Here is a 26,355-nt window from a genome sequence, read left to right as displayed (position 1 = left end):
TCTGCGCTCTCAAGCAAAGCTCGTTGATAACAAGGAAAAGTGAAAACGTGAGTAGGCTGGTTCGTCGACAAGGCCGTAATAGGGCTTTGCTGAAAAACCTCCCAATGTCGCGGCTCGAAGCAAAAAAAAAAAAAAGGAATCATTTACCTCAGAAGAGCCATGTCCCGACCGCAGTTGTCTTTATAGAAATAGAGAAGCCGAAAAATTAGGAGGATTCGCGAAAGTAGGCTAGGGCTCGCTTCACCGAAAACAGTTTCGTATAACGACAAGGCTCGACACACCCATAAAAAATTAGAACGAGAACAGAACCTCTTTTCTTCGCGGCTTCGTTTCACCGCAGTGAAGTTAACATGAGAAAAATTAAGTTAAAGGAAAATATAAAATATAAAAGAAAGAAAGAAAGAAAGAGAGAGAGAGAGAAAGAAAGAAAGAAAGAAAGATAGAAAGAAAAGAAAGAAAGAAAGAAAGAAAGAAAGAAAGAAAGAAAGAAAGAAAGAAAGAAAGAAAGAAACCACTCCGAGTTTTCGGAGGAGACGCCGCCTTGCGTCGGTTGCCCCAAGTGTTGTTGCGCGCCGTGTGCTTATTTCGCGCCATTTTTTATCCCCGCCATCGTCTACTACTAGACCGCAGAATGCGGTAGAAACTCAATTTAAGTTTTTTCCATAGTTTTGACTTACTCTTCGTTCTTCCACTTTTTTTTTGTGAGCTCTCCGAAAGAGGGTGCCAGTGGCGCTCATATGTGAATGTCCCGTAACGCGGCGGACGAAGTGCGTAGCAGGTGAACCGCGCCGTCCGCGTTTTGAGCGCCCCAGAAAATGCTGCCGTTTACGAAAAGATGCGGTGGTGCGCGTATGATTGATGAGAGAGAGAGTGGTCTGTTGATGGTTAATGGTTGATGGTTGATGTTCATGGTTAAATGATGGACTTAAACCACATGGAATTATGAAGTATGTTAAGCAGTATACCGAAAAATACTGATACTGATAAGTATTTTCATGACACGAGATTTTAGCTGATGAAGTTTGGTGTCGTGTGCGAGACCGGTTGCATTTCTTGACCAGCCGAGTCCTTTTTTTTTATTCGAAGAACGTTCTACACGAAGTGAAGTTGGGATTCAGGAGGAGTTTATTGGTTCACCTAAAATAAGTTTACAGTTTTATATGTGAGAAAAAAAGCACTAGTGAAGCAAAGTCGAACATAGAGCTCTCATATGAAGCTATCTACCAAGAAAAATATAAACTGTAAGACTAGAACGCTTAACTACAAGAAAGATCTACAAGCCAGTGAATTTTGAAAGAAAACGCCAGTAAGAATCTAGGCCTGTATTCACCAAAATGTCTTACGCTAAAAAAATTTCCTCAGAGAATATTTAAGTCAATCACGATGCGGGACATCATTAGTGAAGCCAGCTGAGCAATGTGAAAATGCATTCCGAGAGACAAGTTTTGTGCATTCGGCCCCTGGTACGAACTATGACGAGTGTGAAACCACTCGACATATCTTGCCAGGTTTGACTGATGCTCTTTAACATTTGCTGTTATAGACCAATCATTGTTTAATGTAGGCTGTTCTTGGTTATTGCTGTCGGTGCATACCACGAGCACTTAGAGCGTGAAACACCCGACCGTTTCCAATAAGCGAATACCTCGTAATGTTGAAATATTTTTTCTAGTCCCTAAAGATGTTATCTATCGTCACCTGCATAACAAGTTTCACAATGTAACGTAACAAGCTTCACAATGGATGAAATAATAAAAATGTAGCGATAATGTCCTTTTCATAACGGCCTGCCTTTCCTCCTCAGCTTTCCAGGGGTAACTAGAAAGTAAACAGTTATTGCTATGTAGTGTCAGGCGTCATCGGCCGCCATTATCGCCAAAAACCTGCGTGGCATTAAACATGTTCTTTGCACAATGACGACACATGTTCGACTGGGTGAGGTTGTAGGGCGGACTTGGCGCCCCCCTTAGATGATTTCGAGGAGACCCCCCCATTTCAGCCCCCCTCTTACGTGAACGCCTATGGTTAAGGCTTATTGACGTGCTTTTTAAGGAACACATAATGCTGCAGTATGAAGTACATGTAGTACAAGATAATTTTGCAAAACAGCAAAACGAGGAGTGAAATAAAGAAATGGAAGTACTTAGAACTCTGACGGCGCAAAAAACAAAACAAAACAAAAACAAAACAAAAATAAACAAATTCAACGAACCACTAGCTATAATTCCCACATTTTGGCTAGCCGTGTCACGAGAGAATCAAGCAAATGCACGTTACACTGCACAGCCTACGTGGTCAGTGCCACATTTCCTGTCAAAGCAACGTGATGCACCATCGAGCCGGTGATGCCAAGCTTATAACGGCGTCGCAATAAACATAAACAACAAAATGTAAGCAGAGCCAGGCGGAGCTGATGTCTCGGAGGAGGGCAGGAAGTATGACATGGAGCGTAATTGAGGACCTCGCGTGTAACAAGTTGAATAACGCCAAAAATTAATTGCGACGGCAAACTTCCGCCGCGACCTCTCTCGGGCAAAACCAAGTACGCGTATATATATATATATATATATATATATATATATATATATATATATATATATATATATATATACATATATATATATATATACATATATATATATATATATATATATATATATATATATATATATATATATATATATATATATATATATATATATATATATATATATATATATATATATATATATATATATATATATATACACGCGTACGGTGGTATTGCGTCCGTTATCTTGTTTGATTTGGTTGCAAGCACCTGTTCTAGACATCGGATCAGGCTGTGGAGCTCGACAGCCTAGTAAGGAGGTTCGGTTTTAATTTCCGCGATATGGGATTCGTTAGCGCGTGCGACGATAGAAGTGCTTGAACAGAGGCGTAACATGGATATTACTTCGAAGGAAAGGGAAGCGTAAGGGAAGGGGGGGGGGGCATGCCCTGAGCCCCATCTATGTGTGCGTGTGTGTGTGTGTACCCAAGGGATAGAATCAAACTGCAAGCTCTTTTCTACAGAGAAGGGTGTTTCGCCAAGGTCTATTCGTTTACTGGTTACGCTGCAGTGAAAGAGACAGAGGGGAAAAATTCCATAAGAGAGTGTGGGGTGGTGAATGTACAAAATAAACGCAGATCTCATTAAAGTGTCTCAAACGCTAAAGGCAGCATATCTATAGTAAAATAAAAATACAAAATGATGGCGACCCTAATCCACGACGTGTGTGTCTGGCGTGGCGCTCGCACCTCGGCGTTCGTGTGGCCTGGTGTATTCCTTTGGTTAACTGCCGAAGCAGATCTCAGAGGACACGTGGAAAGAAGCGCGTGGTTTAAATCAGCTCCGCCAGGTGTCCCAACGCTCGAAATGCTCACAAGAAGACCACCTGCTTTTTCAATGAACTCATTCATTTAATTTTCATTAATTATGATGACTGTCAATTCCTCTTATCTAAAGTAAACATATGCTCCTATATCGCATCTATCCAATATATCTCTTAACTTGAACCAAAGGCATCAATTTTTTGTATTTATTTATGGTTTCATGGCAGTTTTCTTTTTTACAACACATTTTCTGAATATTCCGAAAAACGGAAGTGAGCAACCGGAAGTGCTTAGCAGAAAAACAAGCGTGAAACTGGGCGGTTGTGTCACTAAAAAGGATCGCGGGGGGGGGGGGGGGGGGCACGCTTACTGCAAGTCTAGATGAGGCCTTCTTTATTTCTTTTTTTGATCCACGGTGTCGGATCTACGGATTACCTAAGAAAAGGTAAAGAACACGAGCAGAAAAACAATGTTTCATTGGAATGTCACAATGTTTCATCCCAACGTAATTTATAGAAAGACGAAAAAAGAAGGTCAGCACGTTACCGAGTCGCATAGTTGCGTCGTTAGTTGCCTGTTCTCGGCATCCATTACTGCTCGTTCTGCGAATCCCTCCAACTTTGTTGGACAATCAACCGCAAAGGATGAAGCATGCTGAAGAAAAAAAAACGAGATGCCTGATGACGTAGAGTAAAGAGCAAAAAAGAAAACGATCCCTAGGGGAAATAAAAGCCAAGATGTATCGTGCAATCCCTCGTCGATGCGCTGCTCGCCACTCATGAAAGCCAAGCCAAATCCACTCCGCGTTCTCCTGCTGTTTTTTTTTATACTTTGCTCTTTCTCTGGTTTCGCGCACTCTCCTTCAGAGGCCGTCTTTAAGAAACACTTTCACGTAGCACAGTCGCTCGAACGAGGCCAAGAGTCTTCAATTTCTCTCCGTGCAGAGGCTCGCTGGTCCGGTACTTCGCTGATTCAATGAATTACGATGGCTCCGAGGGACTGTTGTACAGCGCGTTCCAGGCGGACAGAGCTCTTAAGAGAAAAGGAAAACCATTCGAGACACAAAGCGAACGGAGAACTTAATAACAGCCGAAGGATTGGAAAGGAGAGCTGGGCAAACACTCGAAAATAACAAAATGAAGAATCGAAGTACGAAGGAATGCGGAGCAAACAGGGAGAGAAGCGGTCGCTTGAAGTGAGAGTGAACGGAGCGGCGGAGCCGTAGCGACGGGAGGAAGCCTATGCTAGCTCGAAGACACGTTTATCTAACACACGCGAGGGGGCGCTTCAAACGATAGCGATCGCAATGGTCTCTTCACTGGGGCTGTCCAGAAACAGGGGGAGAACGTGGCTTGGTCTTTGTGTGCGGTAGTTGACGTATTTTTTGAGCGCAACGCATTAAAAGGCAATTGGTGATGCGATGCGTAATCTTGTATGCCGTGTGTGTTTAGTATTGGTTGGCAGCTAACAATTTCTTTCCTCGTGTATAATGATCTACGCTCGCAGATTACCAAAGTGAGCAGACTACGGAAAGAAATATGCCTATAGGACGTTTTGAGACCCGTTATCATCATACGGTGGAGGCTCGTGAACGTGCTGCTCTGTCCACTTTTAGTGGTCTCTGGCTATGAGGCCAAGATAATGTTTGTTTGGTAGAGTGCGTAGACGCAAAAAAGAAAAAAAGAAAGAACTGTCGTGAGACGCCGAACACGGCTTGTTCAACGGCTATCCTCATTATACCCGTTGTGATGCGTCGTGACGGCATTGTTGTTAAGCAGTCAATAAACGTAATTGCTTATTTTGCGTCGCGACTGTCGTTATCCAGCTGATGCTGTCGTCATCTGTTAGTGTAGTCGTGACCTCTGCGATGAGCCCCGGCAACGCGTTGCCAGAGCTGATTGCGGAGGCCGCGATGTCGTCTTCTTAGTTGCCTCCATATTCTCTGGGCTAGCTCTTTTTGACGAACACGTGATGCAAACCTTTGCCTTTAATTTTGATTGTTTGTCACACTCAGGCGCGCAAGAGCGCACGCGTCATTTGAAAGCACTGCAGTAGAGGGCGCCTGTGGCGTTTTCCCGCTAGAGGAACGGAATGAGAAGTCTTGAAAGGAGGGCTTCCTATTTTGGCGCCAAGCCAGGCTACGAAAGCAAGCGGCTCACATACGCTTACTGCTGCCGCAGAGATACATAGAAAAGCAAAGGAGACAACTAAAAAATTCAGTAATGACGCTAAGTGGTTCGAGACGTGTCCTTCAAGCGCGTGCACTTGTTTTTAAAAACCTGCGCACCGCTAATTCACTTCTACTCCTCGGAAAAGGAAGGGTCACTCCATTACCGGAACTGACGGTTCTGAAGTGCGAAGGGCTGGATCGCCATGCGTTGTTCAGCTGGGCCCGCATAATAGGGGACATCTATTTTGCTCCATGTTCGCTTATTCCATTCTTACCGATCGCTGCACTATGTGATCGATCTGTGCGATAATTTGAACCGCACTGCTGGGGAGAATGACGGATGACAATGAAAATAAGTGCAGAGCCACATTAACGGGACTCCACTTCGTAACTTTTGGGTTTAAGAGAAGCATAGAGAATAACATTAGCGAGTATGCAAATGCGAACAGCCCATGCATTACGACTCGAAGGTGCTTCGTTATACCGGCGAGACAGGACGTATGTTCTCCGCTGAAGCTGCGCAGCGGTTTCAAGTGTGAGGAAGATGTCTGCAATTCAGGCCGCTTGCTCGAACTATCCCCAGGCAAAAGAGATAACCGAATGGAAGCTGTTTTTAGATGCGAAGTATCTTAAGGCGGAGCTCAATCCGGTGGTGGTGGTTGTGGTGGTGGTGGTGTGCGGCGTGACCACCCTTACTGCGCATGCGCATACCCTCTCCACACACATCCTCTCCACTCACCATCTCCCCTTCCACTCTCCACTTCCCCTCTCCGCTTTCCCTCTCCCCTCCCCTTCCCATACCCCTCTCCCCTCCCCCTTTCCACTCTTCCTCTGAAACGCGGGCTAGACATGCCGAAATTCTCTCCTGCGCAACGCCGCGATGAGCTCGAGCGCATGCGCGTCCCCTCCCCTTCTCTCTCCTCTCCTACGCTGCCCGCCTGTCGACCGCGTTCCCCGCTCGCCCTGTGAGAATTAACGGCCAGGCTAGATGGAAGATACGACGCGCGTAGCGTCCCTCTTCGCGTTCCACGACGCAAGGTCGGTAGCATGCCCAACGAACGCCAACGGAACGCGATCGTGCAAGTGCTCCGGCTTCGCATCGCCTCATGGTCCCCTTTAGCGGGAGCTGGTGTAATTTTGTGTGCCATGTCCCTGTTTGTTGCGTGGCTGCTGGATGGTGCATTGGTATCTTGCCATGTATATGTGCAGACAAATTCAAGTTTAATAAACAGTAAAAAATATATAAGCATATCCGGGGTCACCAACTGGCCTCTACAGTACGACCGTTAGAAGGCCGGTGCGAAAAAAAAGAAAATTCTGTGCTAATCTATGGCGATTGCAGCAAGGCGCATGATGAGCAGGTAATGCAGATTCACTGCTTCTAAAGAGCAAGAACGATAAGAGAGAGAGAGAGACACCCAAAGATTCAGGCTGCGCCAGCTGTCACTGTTATCTGTGTATATGTTAGAGCATATGTCTAAAAATTAGATGATGGAGAATGAAGCATGAGACGCATGTGAAGGATTTGAATAGCGTAGAAATTGGGCAGACAATTCAATCAATGTACTAAGGCTGAATAAAGATAATGTTGCGACCGCGGGTAGCCATCATTAGCAGCCAATTAGGTGGAGACTGTGGGTTCGGTTACCTTGGGCGGTACTCTTTTTGGTCCACCGTAATCATTTTCACTTTATTTTATATTTGGTACACATAAATTAAGAACTATAAGTAACGACTCGAGATTCCTTATAGGGATTTATTATCTATTGACTTCATAACGCAAGAACTGAATATTTTACATTTAAAACGGGAGTTGTTGTTCGGTGGATGTCGAAAACGTACAGTGAAGCAGCAGATGCCCAGTGCATCTATATATCAAGGTGCATTGCACATGAAAAAAAAAAAAAGACGCTTGTCGACTGTAAGTGATTGTTGTTCGCCAACAGTATCGATAGCTGGGCTTTCACGCCATACACCTATAGCCATGGAGTGAGATCATTCACCTTCGATTTATTAAGAAACTGCGGTTGAGGAGATGTTCAATTAGTATTTGTCTTTCTATTCAGAGTAGCCCTGAGGCAGTCTCAATGCCGTCCTGTTAAGAATAACTGCCAGTTGGGCGTGTTGGTATACATTCATGATGGTGAAGCGCTAAAACAAACGGAGACTTACGAAGAACACAGGACGCAGCGCTACTAGCAGCTGAGTTTATTTTGAAAACAACGCCCTCATATATAGAAAATGTACGTCATCACTAAAGCCAAAAATTTTTAACACGTGATCATAAAAGAAATAAACAGGTAAGAGGTAAAAACCGCGCATGCACCCCTACAAAGGCAACAAATGCACTTCATTTTACGTTTTCTCTAAAAAAGCAACTTCACAATCCGATAGCAAAATGGATGGCTGACTAACGCAAGCATTGCCACTCTTCCTTATTTGATAAGCCTCAACGATCTCCCTGACAGTTCGATCGGCGTGCTTGTCAACAACAGTGGTTTTTTCAAAGTCAGAGTTGCACGTGCACTCTTTACAGTGCATTGCTAGATGTGAATACGGTGCCCCCTTTAATGAACTCTCGTGTTCGCGTACATTTACGCATCGGCCAGTTTGTCCGATGTAATGCTTTCCGCATGTAAAAGGGAAAGCTTTCACATGCTTTTACAGCCCTCCTGTTTATAGGACAAAAGGATCAGAACATTGAAAGGCCGAGTGAAGTCGTTGTTATCATACAGTACGTATAGAATATCATACAATATGTACAATAGCTGATGATTGTATAACTGTACAGACAAGCGATGAAGATGGAAGATAGTTTATTAATATTCAATGCATATATTGCTTGTGTCTTTTCAGAAACCGAGGTGGATGTTTCTTGCCTTACTGGCAGCATGGTGTGCCACAAGTACAGTGGATGCCAGGAGACCGCTCCGAAAAGTCAGTCTGACAAGTAAGGACAAATTTTCTTTATTAAAAGAAAAATCGACGACTGTCACGTTTTTTTTTTTTCCTTTAGCAGAATGAAATAATGGGCCTGCTGGAGCGCATTCACGATAGATTCCTCAGCGCGAAAAGATAACACAAGAGAGCACACAAAAAAAAAGGGGAACATTAGGGGCGCGTTTTTCATTGCTAGACGCAACGTTAGTGAGATCTAACAAATAATAATGCCAAGCAAAGTGTAGGGGTGGTATTTGTAGTAATTATTACATAAATGGGAAGAAATTAAAGCGGACGAGAAGACAACTTGCCGCCGGCAACCTTGCAGGTTCTCTCCCTGCTAGCGGGAAGTTTTCTTTTCGTCCATATTAAGTTGACATTTATACCATAATTACTACAAATAGCATCCCCTATACTTTCCTTGGCCTGACTGTCTGTTAGTTCTCATTAATGTTGCGTCTAAGAAAGCATGCGAGTATGATCACCATATGATGATCGTTGATTACACGAAATAAAAGAGGTGTGTTCAAAAGGCGATGATCGATGTGTCAGGACTTTTTAAAAAAAAGTTTTTGCGGTTAAAGTACGCGCTGAAAGTTTGCGCAGAATCTTCAGGCTTGCTTTCTTAGGGCGTGAAGTATTACAACCTCCCTATTCTGGACATTGTCAAATTCTGCCTTATTATAGGATTCCGCCATTGGTCAAGTCTGATTGGCCCGGAGGGCTGGGATGGCCTCTCCGCGATCGCCTTAAAATGCCGCCATTACGAAATTTGACAAGATGGCGGAATTTGACGGTGTCCAGGATAGCAGCCTATGTTTCATTAGAGAATAGCACAGTTTCTCGTTTCCTTTGTCGTGTAGCCTTCTTACGCTGGGCAAGTTGCTATTCCTTCGTTAGTTTTTTACGAAATTCTCTGCTTGTTTTACGACTGCCATCACCAACGGAGCCACCCTTGCATATCCTCATTTGATTTGCGAACACAAAATAGCGTTGAGGCAGTTTTGCACATCAAAGCGCATACCTACTCCGTCCCGTACTGTTATCGAAAAAAAAATTGAGTCCCACGACGCGTCGCTTATTTGGTTGATGAACAAGATCAACGTAGTGGATTCAACTGTGGTTAATGGCTGCCGCGCTTCCCTTGGCACTTCTTCAGCATTTTTTTTAAAATTAGGTTTGACACATAGGAAACACATAGTTGACACATAGTTGATTGAGCTTGCTTGAGTTGACAGAAGCTTGGTTACTCATAGGCCAGAGTGGGTCTCGCGCTCACGTACCACGGTCTTGCGTTCACATATGAGTTGCATGAAGTATTCACGACCAACATTTATGACTTTTCATTATCTCGGCTTAACGGAACATCGCAGACCTTTAATTAACGCTAAACATCAATAATGTCGAAATCGTGTCAATGCTATATTACAGTAGCATAATTTGTTAAATTACCACGAATAGGCCTGGATCGAGAATTTTATGAAGTGGAAGGGGTGGGGTGTTCGAACATTTACATGGTAACTGGTGATGATTGCACGGATGTTAACGATCAGTACTAACAACAGGGATACATCAATATGCGTCCTCGTCAACGTTGCAATGACACACCTGGGAAGACCTAAGGATTTCACACGTGTCGTACACTGCATGGGTTTGCACACACAAACTTCGAAGACGGGGGGCGGGGGTCAGGACAAAGCATCCGTACATGCCTCTCCCGCCCCCCGTTCCATCCCCTGTCCTCAGTACACTGGCACAAAGCCCTCAACTATACGACATCGTTTATAGACTATCTTCGGGCCTCCAAATCAAGCAATCACACAATTATTATCTATTAATGAGAACTAGCAGACAATAACGCCAATGAAAGTATAGGGGGTGTTATCTGTAGTATTTAGAATATAAATGTGAAGAAAGTAAAGTGGACGAAAAGTAAAGAAGACTTTACTTTCTTCACATTTGTATCCTAAATACTACAGATAACACCCCCTATACTTTCCGTTGCGTTATTGTCTGTTAGTTCTCATTAATATTGTGTCTAACAAAGAAAACGAGCCCTTAAGAGTCATCTTCTTTCCTTCAATTATTATCTACGCAATTCTTGCCTTCGTGACATGTTTGTCACTTGTAGTGCACGTTACATATAGCTCGGACCAACTGTCATTCTGCAGAGAGAATCAGCAATGAATGACGATAGTCTTAATACTGAATTTCCCGACAACGGTTTACTACGGCAGACACTAACTTCTTGTCTGGCAGACATAAGTGAACTTTAAGAACACTAACCATAAGTGGTATTTTGTCCGGAATGTCAAACCAAAACCTAACAGCCACAGACACTCGGGCAGTTATAGATTTATTAACAGAGTACTAATAAGAGAGTACTCGCCACTATCATATCAAGAATGCCATGTCACACGGATAACGAACGTTGCGCGCCTTATCAGCGTGACATAGCATTCTTGATAGGAAAGTGGCCCGAGCCGCGTTATAGAGCCGGCGCCCGCACGGTGGCCGTTTGGGAGAGAATAGAGATAAGGTTTGGACACTTGGGAGAGGAGGGTTGGACACTTTGGAGAGGATATGGAGGAGAGTGTCGCTACTTTCTCTATATTAAGGGACTTTATCTCAGACCGACCTCTGTACCTTCTTCTAATAAACTTTCTGTCTCTCTAAATGCCGGAAGTGTACACATGAACGCCTATACCGTTACGCAGCCGAAGAAACCAAGCACCTTATCGCAGACGTCAACTACTGGACACACGTGCGTTGCACGAACGCATGTCTCGCTTTGGGGACGTCGATGCAATTGTCTCGTCATGTGGAACGACGAGCGGCTCAAGGATTGTGCGCAGGCGTGCGCACCAACAACTCACCAAATGTTTCCTTTTTGACGCTTGCGATGGTCTCGTACTGAGAGAGAGTCTTCCCTGTACTTCGAGGCGGAAGCTGATTTCGTCATCGGGATAATCTTGGGAGCAGCCAGGATAAACGTGGGTCTTTGGCCCAGGCGATGGAAGCAGATTCGTGTTGCACTAATGAGAAGCCATGACTCGGAAGTAGAGTTTGACTTGTGTGTGACGGAAGTCCTGGATGGGAGCTGCTAAACCATCCCTGATGAAATCGGCGGTGCTTACATTCGCTCCATAGAACGGGCGCGATCCATGAATGTCTGCAGTGTGTAGCCGGAGGCGGAAATGCGTGACTCATTGTGTGTGCAACGAAACTCGTTAAAAAAAATTCAAGCAGTACAAAACCGGGTTCTGACCTGTGTATATGCAAGGACATCATTAAATTGAGTTTGAAAGAAGATAATCCAGCAATCTTAAGAGCTAGTAGCCTGGATTAGCCATTAGCCAGCACTTGCCATAAATCAGCTAAGACTTAGCCTACCTCAGCAGACCATAGCTATCATTAAGACAACGTTAGCCAAGATTGGCCATTATTTAGCCATATTAGCCGACAGTCGGTATTCCTCTGTACATAAGCAACCATTTAGCCAACACAAGCTGAGGTTAGCCAAATGGACTATATTTTAGCTATCACTAAGCAGCATTAGTCAGCGCTAACGACTGCCGGCACTTAGCAAGTGAAAATGGTACGGCGCTGGTTGGGTGCGAGCAAATACGGCAGGCCAGGAGGCCATCACTCGCAGCTCACCATTCTCTGTTCACAATTGCGGGGTTCACTAACACATCTGTTCTCGCATTAAAACATGTGTGTACAGAATTGGCCGGACCGCATCTCATTATGTGTCCCTGCATGTGTAAACATGTTCGGTGGCCCCGGGACTGCACTTTCAGTGACTCTTAGAGTTGTTATGTGACTGGTCTTGATGTTTAGGGTTATTTCCACCATACTCGGTGTCGTGTGGCTGCATTTTATGTGAACTATAGCGTTATTTCGGTGGACTGTATTTTGTGCCGTCTTTCGTGTTGATACGTGAATGGATTTCGCGCTTATGTGAAGAATTTTTTTATGGCTCGACTTCATGGCTGCGATTTACACCCGTTCTATGATCTGTGAAAATGAGTAGCAGGCACTATATAAAAGCGGCAACGTCTCCTAAGCGAATTTGCATTACAAATACAATACAAAAAAAAAAGGCACTCGATGTATACATACAGACGCTCACCGGAAATATTGCGAGCTCCCTGTTGAATCTGTTATGGCAACCTCTGGGCAGGGTTGCGAGTGCTTTATTTTATCACCCACTTTTTTCTAAGAATTTAAGAGTTGAGTTATGTAGTCGCGCTACACCAATTTTCTAAGACTTAGCAACATTCATGGTTTCATAATGCAGGCATTTCTTCCAGCGTAAGGAAATCCATAGTGCTGATAACGCGGTTGAAACCGTCGACAACACGAACTTCGTAAGGCAACTTCTTGAGACATGTGTGCTATTCCTTGGGAACGTGAATAGTTACACTTTTGCTGAATTTCTGTGAACCAACGCTAGTAACTTTTTTAGCGCACAAAAGATCGTAGGACACGGAAAGGAACGGCTCGGACATACCGCTGACTTCCAGGTTTTGGTTTGGTTTCTGAGGAGCCATATCCCATTTATAAATGAAACACAGTAGTAGAACGCTCAGGTCAGTTTGTACAAGGTAGTACATTAGGACAGTAATACTGCTCATAGAGACATCAGGTAAACATAAAATGACTTATAATAGTAGACCTGCGGGTTATGCTGCCGCCTTTTATTTACACATGTGAAGTCCCAATAAAGGAAACGCTGGATGTTAGCGCTTGGTTCTTGTTGCTTGATAGTGCCATGTGTTCTTAAGTGTGCTAAAAAGTTGCTGAGGATTACCAACATGCCAAGGCTTAATTTGGTGATAAAAGTTCAAGGTCAGTGCTTCATAAAAGTCGGCGGTGTGGTAGCGAAACCTGGTAGCAGCCAACTGTTTAGGTGACGCGAAAAAGCAGGTGGCCTTCCGAAGCGCCTAGGGTTTTCCTGCACTTATACACATAGCAACCACATAAACGATTCGCATTGCGTAGGCGTGTCAAAAAATAATTGAACGCATACGAGCCCACAACATTAGTGTGTTACGGTCATGTCGAGACAAAGCAAACAAAACGTGTATCGGCATTGTACTCGGAAACAGGGTATTCCGAAACTTCAGGCTTAGGACCACATCAAGACTCCCTGCGGGCCACCTACACCTTTTCTCGCGGTTCTTGCTTCTTTTTTCTTTTCTTGAACTTCTTTTATGTGAGTGGTGAAGGGAAGGAGTCGTGATGTCAGTAAGATAAAGTGTATCTTGCATTTGGTGCATGTGGCTACAACGATTGAAGCACGGCTACGCGCCGGAGACGTATCTGGGGGGAAATAGGCCCGACGACACGCGCAGAACTTCTTGGCGCTTCGCGCATTCTGTCCTGAATGCTCGACTACCGAATTGCGTCCCTGACATCCCAGACGTCTCCGGCGAGGTGGTCTGTCACTGCAAACCCTGTGTAGCAGGCCTCAGCGCCCGCGATGTAGTCAGGTAAACAACGTCGCCGCACGGCATTGATACGAACTACTCTATGCAACGTCGACAGCAAGCGGTACGAGATAGGCCTAAACCACGAAGCGACTCGATGCAACCGCAGTACACACCGTGCACTAGCTTCTTCGGCTAGCTGTGTGCAGCGCGAGGTGCGTTTAGTTTGCTTTTTTATTACTTCGAGGACTCGTCCGTTGCTTCGTGAGCGCCACTGCGGTCACGTCGTTGCTCTGTCTATACGTCTGTTCCTGCTGCTCTGCAGCAGACGCTGTGAGGAGTCACGAAACCTCGCAAGCAGACGGCTAGCGCATCCGAGCTTCTGCCGCATGCGACAGTCACGGATCGCGTCGCAGTCGCCGGCGCGTGCATCCCGCAAATGCGCACGCACGCTTGTCGCTTGGGACTTTGCGCCCGGCTGTGCTCGGCCGCATATGGCGTGTCGTCAGCGGCACGGGTTCAAGGCGCGGCAAAGAGGCACAGAAGGGTTGCAATGCGTCGCGAACGCCTGACAGGATACATGTCCTTCTTATGGTTCTTAAGGCCAGCGAACCCCTTTTGTTTTGCGTGACAACGGGAACAGCACTGACCGCGAAGAGAGTACGGCAATGCTGCAAAGAGAACATAAACGTTACAGCGTTTTTTTCCTCGCTCAAAGCTAGGGTGCAGTTCTTGGTCCAAGCACATCAGCATAAAGATGTCAACAAAAAAAAAAAAAAGAAAGAGCTCTATTTGAAGCCTCGTCTTGGAATGTTTCCTCCAAGAGGAGATGTAGCATCGGCATTAAGTATGAAATGAATTCGCGCTCACTGAATTAGGGCACGCCTGGCTGATGCGGTCGGACACAGTGCACAGTGTTCGCCACAAATGAATTCTCGGCGGCACGAAGGTCTCTGCTGTGACAACCTCCTACCAACGCCTTAATCAAGGTCTCAGTCCTAGGGAAAGCTGACAGCCGCCAAGTTTTGTTCATTAAACATGCGTCTTCATGCGATGCGGAAGGAGCTGACAGCTGTGGATACTGTTCACTGACGTTGAAGAGCGACAGAAAATTCTGCTGGCATAGCCATAACAAGTGGTACAGTCGCTTTGGTTAAAAATTGAATTCCCCGGTTTCAATTTACCGGCCAGAACTTTGATATAATTATGAGGTGCGCCGTGCTCTGCGACTCCCGATAAATTTCCACCACCTGAGTTTGAATAGCCTGCACGCAATTCTATGTATTATGTTATAACATTTCACTCAAGACAAAACGCGGCCTACGTGGCGGGTAATAACACCCGCGACATGCTGCTTAGCAGCTATTCGCCACAGCCACCACAGAACCAGGGCGACGGGTCACTGCGTCGTAGATAAAGGAGCGTAATCGATTCAAAAGCCCGTTCCGTTATGCGCATCGTTTATAAGGCCAATGGATAGTGAGACGAAATAAGGCGGAGGGGAAGTTATTTGTAACTTTCAGAGACAATAATTTTTTTGGCCTATTTTAACCGCGCCCTACAAAAGTGTAAGGTGCCAGATAATTTCTTATCCATTATGCTAGCTGATCCCAAAGGCCGTGCCGTTTTTTAGAGCTTTCCCGTAAGCCACGTGACGTGAACTACGTTAGTAAGATACATACTCCCACACTCCTTATCACTATCCAGCATCGCCTAAATGCAGTATAAATGATTGATAATGTTATCTTTCTGCTGTGGTAACACCAGCATTTTCTTCATTAACTGTCAATCCAATAACAAAGGCTGAGCTAGTTGACAGGGTTATATCCTGAAGAAAAAAAGGGCGTGCAACCATGGACAGAAAATAAGAGAAGCAGACAATCAACTCAAATACCGGAATTAGTCTTGTCTATTTTTCCGGCCAGCCACCCTAGACAGTGGGGCCGTGGACTTAGTGCCCACCACTCACGTTTCACGTCCCTTTTCGTCGTTTGCCCATTAATAAAGTTCCTACTACTTCTTTTTTTACGTCCGTGTTTTCACGCCGTGCCTTTTCTCACGATCAATTGAAGAGTGTGCACAAATTTCAATTATAGAATAGTAATTATAAACCAAAGAGGAGAAAAGTAGGGGTGTGCGAATATCAAATTTTTCGAATACGAATCGAATACGAATATCCACCTTCGAATATCGAATCGAATATCGAATATCAAAGGAAAAATGTCTCTACAGTAACAATATTTTATTTAACATGTAGCTATTAAAAAAAGAAAGATTAACAGCCTGACTGGCAACACAACATACACTGCTATCTCCAGAACACAATGTCCAGGCTAGCACAATGCACATCACAACTCAAGCAAATATCACGGCACAATGAAAGTAATGACTAGATGTTATCATGAAGAAATATGAGTTGCTCCACATGACCAGCCCCCGCCACTGAAAAGGCACGCTCGCTTGGAACAGAAGTGGCTGGTATAGGGAGTTACATGGGGCAAAGCTTTGCCAGATCTGAAGGTGCCTACAGTCCGCCACCAGTCACGTGGGTCACTGTCTTTCTTCAGAAGTGGTCCCGCATAGTGAACGAGTGGTAGTGCGGCACGTTATTCCGCATAATATTGAAAATGTACGGTTACATGATCGCCTACAGCGCTGCACGTCGGAGATGCACCAGCAATAAATCATACGTATTTGGGCGCTCGTCGCAGGCAGATATCGTGCCTCCGTGTACTTACGATGTGTATCGCTCCTCTCGGCAACGTTTTTAGCTATACGAACGCAGCAGAAATGTGGAAGACGAGTTATTTTATGCATGATAATCGAATCGCATATTCGATTTTTTGAATATTCGAAGTTATCAAATATTCGAAACTTTGCGAATACACGATTTTCGAATCGAATACGAATATTTCGAATGTAATATTCGACGAATATTCGAAACTTTCGAATATTCGCACACCCCTAGAGAAAAGTAATCGAGAAATGCAAATTGTCGCTTGTCGAAGGCGAGACTTATCGAGTGGTAAATACAGGTGGATCAGGGTGGCTTTTTCGCGAACGATATAATGCAAGTGACGACAGCACACGCGTGGCCAGACAGCGCACCTCCCTCAATCTCGCGTGTAGCCCACAGCGGGCGCCGGCGACCTGACCTTAACGCTGGTCGCTCTGCGGGCGCTGGCCCAGATACGAACCCGTTCCGGAGCAGACAGGCTTAATCCAGCGCGGGCGACGAAAGTCACCCGACGGACACCTTATGATTCGACCCCGTGAGTGAAATACACGGGAGTAATCATGCTTCCACTCAGGATCATAGAGTCCGAATTCCATGCCGACAGAACGCGTGTTGTTGAGAAGGATGGAGTTTGGTGGGTGTGGATCGCGATGGCAGGAGGGTAGGAATGTAATCAGCTGTCCAGTCCTGTCGAACTGTGGAATGCTGCACTTCGGCAGACGCACGAACGTTGCAGACATAGTTGAAGAATGAGGATACCCAAATATTCAAATAACCTTCAGAGCGCAGTACGATTTCCGGACAGGGCGGCCGCATTTCGATGAAGGCAAAATGCAAGACGTCTGTGTATTTATGTTCGCTGTAGGGGATCCCGTGTGGTCGATATCAATCTAGAATCCGCAAATGCGGCATGCCTCGTAAACGTATCATGGTTTCGACACGCAAAACTGGATATTTATTCCGCGCTTTGGCGCCGACAAGCTTAGGAATTGAGTGAGTCCACTCATCAGATGTCTTCACTTGAAACTAGAGAAGACCCATGAATCTTCGGATTGTAACTGGCTCCCATGCACGATCTTCACAAATCCGCGACACTTTCACCAGAAACATTCGCGCGTTTTTCATGTTTCTAAATTTGTACGTCCTCTGCAAGAATAATCGGGCCTTCCGCAACCTGTCTTGAGCAACTTAGTGAAGTGTACAAATATTTGAAATTTGCAATAGTGAATCGGCCGCGGTCCTTGTTGGTCGTCGTTTCTTCGTCCTTGTGTATTACACGCGCTGTTCACGTCAATATGGAATACCAACTAGCCCGGTCACACACCTTGCTTCAGTCCTTGTTGGACCGGCCTTGGTATTCAATATGAATTTTTCCTTTAGTTTTAGAGCGCAGCCGTGACTTCAAAATCTAAAGATATTTGTGCAACTTTAAAGTATTGCACACACAGACGTGTTGTGTCATTCAGACGGACAGACTGTTATGACTGAACGAAACTACACAGCTGTCGAATTGCAGGCAGCAGTTGTGCTGCTAAACACACACAGCAGGCAATTCCAGCTACTTGCATCAAAGACATTTCTATGTCCTCAAAGGTGAAGCATAACTGGCTGGCATCCACAATGTAGTAAAATATTTCACCACTGTAATCTAGTTAATATCGTCACAGTGTTCCAGGCACGTCCTCGATGTTGCGTCACACTTTGTCGCCACTGGAAGTGTCGTCCAACTCGCTCCACTCTTTTGCGGGCGAGGTCTTCTTACAGATAGCTCGAGCTCTGGCTCGGCAAGCCCATACAATCGGCCCCAGCGAATTCCATCTCAGGTCCTTCCACGTCCTTGTGGGCCCAATCTTTTATCGGCAGATATCAAGCGCCACTTCGCATCCCGCACTGAATGAGTTTACGATGGAACGCCATTCCCTTTCGAACAGCCATGGACTGTCATCGAATAACTAATCGCCTTTCTCTCTCCCCCTCTCTTTCACATACAGTATAATGGTACCTCCGCACAGCCTGGGCGTTGTCGCCTGTGCGGATACCAGCTGCTATTGACCCACTGGCTTTATAGCTCTGCCGTGCAATGAATTCGATCCCGATCGGGCGGTGATGCATAACCAATGAGTGATCATCGCTCACGTACCATAGCTGCAGGACGGCTCTCTGTCGAAGTGCCGGCTCGCTCGTTGGCTATAGTGGCTTAGTAGCTTTGAATCGTGGAGAAAGTCGCTGGAGAGCCTTTCGCTACTCGCGTGCATGAGATAGCTATTCAATACTGGCAATGCAGCAGCGGCAGCAGGAGTGGCATGGTTCCGTTCAAATCCATTAAAACCATTGTGCATTGTTCCTGTTGCCGGCGCGGCAATACGCGTCCCGAATAACGAGCTATGGCAGAATGTTTGTTACTGAACAGCGTTATAGGCGGCGATGCGAGTTTTAAAGCAACATGACGATAGAATAGGGAAAACAAAACTCGAAGCAAAACGTGCACCATTCGAGAACGGAACAGCGATTAAGAGGGAGTACTCCACTACGGCCACGTGTTGGCTACTGAGGCTGCACTGGCTGCCTCAGTACCCTTTTAACCAGACATCACAGCTATGAGCATTAATATGTCAGCAAGTGTAACATAGTATCAGTATGATGGCTAATAATCGAATGAGATGTCAGATGAGACTGGTCAACCTTTTCAGTGCGGTACTGTATTCGCTCAAGTCTTCACCCCCGACTTTTAAAGAGAGCACGACGGTTTTTACTAGCCGTGGTCTCTGTGGTAAGCATTCTTCTCTCTTTGACCCAAGTTTTTTTATTTGCTTTTTGGTGTTCGACAGAAATAAACAAATAAGAGCAAACCGCCATCAGTGATTTAAACGGATACCTTTAGGTGAGCTTGAAACTGTGGCCCCATACGTTGTATGCCTGTGAAGGGCATTGTGATTGTCAGATTATCTAGCCTTGAGAGTTGGTTCGATCGTTTGCAGTTTCACGGCGTTCACCTTGAGCCCAATGCTGTGGGACAATAATTGCAAAACGTAATGCTTTACACGACTGTTTCTTTGCGTTGTTCAGATAATTAGAAGGTTCTGCTCTTGAAATGTGAGCATGAGATGAGAGAAAGCGTTTCGCACTTTCCCAAGTCCTTCGCCTCTTTGATGCGCTAATGCATAATATGGCGCTCTAATGAAACAACGTGACTGGGCAAGCAGCGTAGAATGTTGGGCAAGGTGGTAAGTATTCATTTTATTCAAACTGCTCGGAGGGACGGGAAACGAAGAAAGAAGTGAGACAAACAAGCGCAGACTAACAACTAGCTTTATTGGAGGGTGAAAGCAGCCTTTCTAACTGTAAAAAGGCTGCGATCATCCTCCAATAAACCTAGTTGCTAGCCTGCCCTTGTTCGTCTCACTTCTTTCTTCGTGTCCCTTCCAATCGCGCAGTTTGAACAAAATGAAAGTGTCTGGGCAGCATGGTTGAAAGCTAGTTTACATCGCACAAGCATATATATTTTTACGGTAAGTTCGCTTTCTTAACTTTATGTATCTAGGCTCGCTTTAACAATGTGGGAATGACTTTTGAAAACAGCATATTTTATATCAAGGCGACTTGAACACAAAATTCACAACGAATGTTTACCAGATGATGGCATTTGAAGTAGCTCCCAAGTCCAAGTTTGTGGTCTCTTTTGCCTTCGGCTGGCCATGAAATCGTGGCTTTGGTGGTGGGGAATAAAACTCGCGCCCTCGAACTTATTTCGTGATAAATTCCTGCATTCCGAGTTTCATTATGTATAGGCTTTTCCACCATTCAATGTAACAAATTTCTTCATGTTTCATAAATCCTCTTGACATATGGAGACAACTCGGTGCGGTGCACCAACTAGATCCATGAGATGAAATACAAATCACCAGTTTCGTGAGGGCGACTTTGTAAGTAGGTACTATGTGACGATATGAAAGCAGAGTACTCCGTTTCACTTCGTCTTCTGAAGGATCTGCCATCATCGCTTACCAGCCAGTGTGATAGCTTGCTCTGATAGGAATCTGGCGCTGTTCAGAACGTGGCTGAACCTCCTTGCAAGTTCTGCGATTGTACAAAAACTAAGTCATAATTAATACATTTTGTTCCGCTAGAATTGTTTTAAAGGTTACGTGCCGAACAAATCTGTTGTCCTATGCATTATCAGAAAAGGCGAGAAGCTCGTCAGAAACAGCGACCACAATTATCAACTTTGTTGACTTCAAATCCACAGCTGCACGGAAGATATTTAACCACAGTGATCCTTGCAAAGAATGCCACATCGTGTGCTAGCTGAACGTAACTAAATAGGAAGAATGAGAAGAGTACGTGGTTTGAATTCACGCAGTATCTGGTGCGGCGTTGCCCAACAATAAAGATCAGCGATTACTCGCCGCGCACGCATGCCAACAGCCTTTAGGTGAGCTTTCACAGTCCGCTGATAGCGTCAGCTCTAGGGGCCCATGCACTTTGTTAGGACAGGCAGTCACGCGATGCTGCGCAAACGTGCGTAAAACAATGCGAGATGTCAGAAACCGATAAACAGGAACCCTCAGGATCTAAATAACCTGTTTTATAGGGAATGTGCTTGCTGTACGTGACCTTTGTGCAAGATCGGCGTCCTAGAATGCTCGAAGATGGACTGTCACACGAACGAAATAACTTGTCTTGCTGTGGTTAATGAATATTAGAGGCTAGATAACCTTACACAATGATTGAACTGTTGTTGTTCGTACAGAAATGTACAGAAAGAAGCACGCTACAAAGTAGTGTACTGTTGGGTTGGTTCGTATATGACAACTTGAAAATGCGCTTCCCTTTGTGCTCTCCTTTCCAAGTTGTGCAGAAAGCGCATATGTGAACTTAGGCTAATTTACGTGAATGCACACTCCCACGCATACGCACAGATAGTGAAGTGGTTGACTTAGACACTATAGAAGTGATATTTTTTTTTTTCACAGCACACAAATGTGTCAGAGAATAGCTATACGATGGTAGTTTTGTGGCCTTAATATTGATCTCGTGCCTAGATACGAACGTGAACTTTAAGTAATCTCCCTTAGTTTTCGTTGCAATGTCGGCCAGATGTGAACAAGACATACTACTATTCTTCTTTCCCACTCCAGCTGTTTCGTTTCCACGTAAAGAAGTGAAAGAGGTCATGTTGTTTAGGTTACTGGAATGAACTAGCAAAGCAAGAGAGGAACCGAACCTGAAGCCAATTTTAAAGCAATAAATGTGACCAGCGCAAAGGTAAAGACTGAACCGATCAGGGACAGAAATCCCCACGTTCCTTGCTGATCAAGTGAACATTACCCGACGAGCAGGCAGAAGAGGTGTCAAGCTCACAACCATGACGCCTGCTGCAGGCAGAACGCCATTTAAATGTCAATGACCTCTGGACATTTTGCTACCTGTCAGTTTCGCTCAAGAGGCGGCCGCATTTTCGACGGATCCCCATCCTAACACTGAATCGTAAGGCGACGTTCGAGCACGAAGACACACACTGTGTTTGATTATTCTTTATCACTAGATGTCGCCCTAGCGCGAGCAAAGTGAGCGTGCACGGTGCCGCATCGGCAGCAGCCAGATGGGTGGTGCCGCATAGGCAAGTCACGGAGGAAAGCTGCATCGGCGATGTCGCATAGGCACGAGACACGCCACATTTCGAAGTCGGACACGCCTGCATGCGCGCCATCGACAAATCGAGGCCACTCTTTTTTTCTTCGACGTTGTACTACATGCTTCTAGATTTAGCTGCGCAAAGATACACGTGCTCATTTTAGAACCTATATGCGATTGGCAGGAGGGATGTTGCCACTGATGCCACTGACTGACTCCGAACGTTGGCTCGTACTCACAAGGAAAGCGTTTCTATGCACTACAATTTTTAAGCGAAGCTTTTATAACTAACAGATTCAGGCGGCGTCATACGCGAAATACCCGGTGCCGGCGAGCTTAAAAAAAATGCGGCCCTCGAGGATGCGCCGGTCACATGCTTATTCGTATGCGCCGTGTGTCAATAGTTGATGAGAGAACAGACTTTTGGGCTAGTTTGTTTGTTACGCTCATTGAAGCCATAGCGCTGACAAGACAGGCTCTTTCTATGGTCCCTGTCTTATCAGCGCTATGGCTTCAATGAACAATAATTGATGTTCTCTCGATCTTGGGCTTGTCGCCGATCAGCCGTTTCTGATATGGCGATGTGATCTTTTATCGAGGAGACTTGTCATTTCTCGTTGCCACATTTCATTGTTGCCTGGATATGAACGCGTGGCCGTCATTGTTGCCTGTGGCGACTGAAGTGTTTGCGCTGATAAGCACGTGCATGAAGGTCCGATTCCCGCTATGGAGGAAGGAAAAAGTTAGGAGGGATCATTGCGCGATGCGAAATAAGAAAGACAGAAAGAAAGAAACAAACAAACAAAGAAATGAAGAAGAGTACGTCAGGCCGTGCTCAAACTCGTTGACAATAACTCTTATTCAAACATCCAGTCAATGAGGATGTCTTGCCTTCTTCTCGAGTCTGTGAGCCACTTTATGGAGCAGTTCGTAGAAGTGTGTCGCTGAGGCTCTAAATCACAATGTTTCTCGATCACAAGCGCGCGTCATGATTGGCCAGACTTCAGTATTAATGCGTCGAAAGACCGGCCTGGCTGACGATTTTTCTTCGTGATATTTCCAACCTATGATCTATTTTGTGAAAACGCGGTCGTAGTTATGTTAAGAATGTCAAGTTCAGACGAAGTAGCCGTACAGATGGCCGCAATGCAATGTAGTTGTGTAGATGCAAGCAGTAAAATAGAGCGAAGGACAAATGAAGTGAATGACACGCCGCAATGAAAGGAACTGAGCAGTAATTGAAAGCACTAATACTGAAAGGTACACACGTAACTCCTCAAATAGAACTAAACCCCACATTCAGTGTTTTGCAGGGGCCCTTCGTGGCATACATACGTGGCACCATCGTGCCCATTTTTTTGCAGCCGATCGTTACCTTTCTGAAATAAGAACCGCAGCCTGCAAACACACCTTTATTACAGAGACGTGATTCAATAGATGCCGGTACCTGAACGGTTTGCTGCAAGCTATTTCCGTGGGTAATTTCCCGAGGAATGGACGTAGAAAGAATGGAAAGACAGCAAGATGAAATATATATGTGTATATAAATAAAACCTAAACAACAAGAAAGCAATGGTGTTACAGTCGTCGTCGTGACCGACTCGCGGAAGTGACCGCGGAACGGGCACGTTTCGCATTTTTCTTTCCCTTCTCGGAAATAGAGTTATCTCCAGCTGACAGGGCGTGTAGGGTGGAACGCAGGAAGTCGTCCGCCCACTTTTCTCGCTGCTAAAGTGGCGGTGGCAGGGGGTGTGATATCTTATGGTTGCGTAACACAGACCACGGTGCTGCCGATGGGAATCTGTGAGTTTCGCACGTGCAGTTTATATACGAGTTCGTGCTTGCCTCAGCAGCGAAGACCGTGCCATGGCTGAAACGTTAAGTCAGTAAATAGGCAACTCTCAGAACTATACACTCTAAAAAAAAAAGGGAGCGAGAATGGAGCAACGGACTCCGTTCCTCCTTCGGAGCAGCGACTTTCTCCTTTGCAGACGATTTACTCGTCGCGCCCTCTTGCGGCAAGCGCTAATGGAGAAACTTTTCTCCTCAACCACGTGCCTTGCGCGCGCGCGCATGCGCACGCCGAGTTACATCGTGATTCCGTGCTGCGGAGAGCGGCCGCCCTTTCGCGCTCACTCGGCAGCCTCAGACCAGACTATCCAGTGCTACCGATCTCGGCCAGTCGCGTGCAATTAATTGTACCTATGATTGATGCGAGCAACACACGAGTGACGTTCATTGTTTTTGTTCTATGTGTTGAGTAACATGTGTGGCGTTTTTTCTTCTTTTTTTTAATAGGCTCAGCGTGTGCGCGATGCGCCGCATACTTCCGAGTGTCTCGTGTTGTTTGTACACGTTTGCGCACGATCTGCTTGTATCAATACAGCAATTCCCGCTTCACAAAACAGTCTTATTTTAATGAACACCTTAGACTGTACACCGTTAACATACACTTGGCAAGAGCACGCGTTTTTAGTTTTACACAGCACTTATAGCACTTATCAATACAACAAGCAATATAAAGAAGCATAAAAGTTAATTTTTACCACATTTTAGCAAACGTGATACCACTGGACAGTGCATACGTGAAAGTACAACATATAATTGCTGGAGTTTGACGTGTCGAAACCACCGTATGATTATGAGGCACGCCGTAGTGTGGGACTATGGATTAATTTCGATCAACTGGGGTTCTTTAACGTGCACCCGAACATAAGCACATGGGTGTTCTTTGCCTTTCGCCCCCATTGAAATGTGGTCGCCGTGGCCGCATTTTAACGTTAACCTGCATCATAATTGCACATATCTGAAAAATAAATCAATGACTTCTGCCAATTAAGCCAAAATTGTCATCACATGCGTTTTGGAATACACATGCCATCACTGAGAATTAGGACGGACTTATGCACGCGTGCAGTATGTATCTCTCGTTCTCAGGATTTTGCTTTGGCGTGCGAAACTCAACACAAAATGCGCTTCTAATGACAGCTGTGCACAGTAGGTAATCACTAACACTCACTCACCTTTGTGAAAATAGAATTCCTAATCCAACGCAAGACTAACCATCGCCACAACGACAACTACACAGTTATCGCACAATGACCGCAATTTCACACGCCAGGCGAATACCGTGACGTAACAGTAGCAGAGCAGCATGTAGGTACAGCGTACTAAAATATTACAGAACACGTAGTGTGGGTAGCGTCATTTTCCACAATTCGCGCGGTGTAGCGCCAGTTTCTCTATTCTAGTAATCGAGCTGCCGCAACGCCAAGAGCCACTGAAATCGCTCTCGAAAGACCACCGTCCGGTGCGAGGCCATCTTGTCTTGTTTCTTCGCACGACACGCGTTGTAACTTACGCATACACAAATGAGACGGCCGTACCGCATCAGAAGCATTGTCATTGAAGGGCTAGCAGTTGAACGAATCCATGGCCCATCGTCATACTTGTGGTCAACGCATAAATAGAATGTGAACAGATATCAACGCCAAACCACTCAACGAAGTCGACGCGACGAAGGCGACAGAATCTGAACTGCATGTTGCCGGATGGATGGATGGATGGATGCTATGAGCGTCCCCTTTATAACGGGGCGGTGACATGTCTGCCACCAGGCTCCAAGAAAAAAAAAAGCTTCCTTGTTTCATGTTGGCCTAATACCTTATCTACATTGATTAAATCTATGTTATTATACCAAAAAATATAAATTCACGGTCTATCTCTCTGCCTCTTAAGGCAGAATGACCTTATTTTTCCCCCATTATTTATTTTTGTTCTTTATCTCTACTTTTCTGCCACCAATACTCTAACCGTCTCTTACTTATTTCTATCGCGGACGTGTTCAGCTTTCCATTGTTGTCCCTAAAACCCAAGGCTTCACGTAGACTCGTGCCCACACGTATACCTGGGTGAATATCGCCACATTCAATCAGTACATGTTCAATCGTTTCCTTAGTTCCCCCGCAGCATGTACAGTGTTCGTCTTCGTTACTGAATCTCGCTTTATAACTACGCGTTCTAAGGGAGCCCGACCTTGCTTCAAACAATAAAGCGCTTCCCCTTGAATTATCATAACACCTTTC

The 26,355-nt window shown here is 45.3% G+C and overlaps 1 protein-coding gene across 2 annotated transcripts in view; it reads left to right on the top strand.

Moving 5' to 3' along the window:
• LOC119399690 (probable chitinase 10) overlaps positions 1-26,355 on the top strand; it is a 685,554-nt gene that overhangs the window by 611,571 nt on the left and 47,628 nt on the right. For both annotated transcript variants that reach the window (XM_049417815.1, XM_037666509.2), the window contains one exon: positions 8,381-8,474. In XM_049417815.1, the coding sequence (XP_049273772.1) occupies positions 8,381-8,474 (94 nt within the window). The remainder of the gene's footprint in view (positions 1-8,380; positions 8,475-26,355) is intronic.

The sequence above is a fragment of the Rhipicephalus sanguineus genome, chromosome 7, assembly GCF_013339695.2.
Source record: "Rhipicephalus sanguineus isolate Rsan-2018 chromosome 7, BIME_Rsan_1.4, whole genome shotgun sequence".
Lineage (NCBI taxonomy): Eukaryota > Metazoa > Arthropoda > Arachnida > Ixodida > Ixodidae > Rhipicephalus > Rhipicephalus sanguineus.
This window is presented reverse-complemented; position numbering and strand designations above follow the sequence as displayed.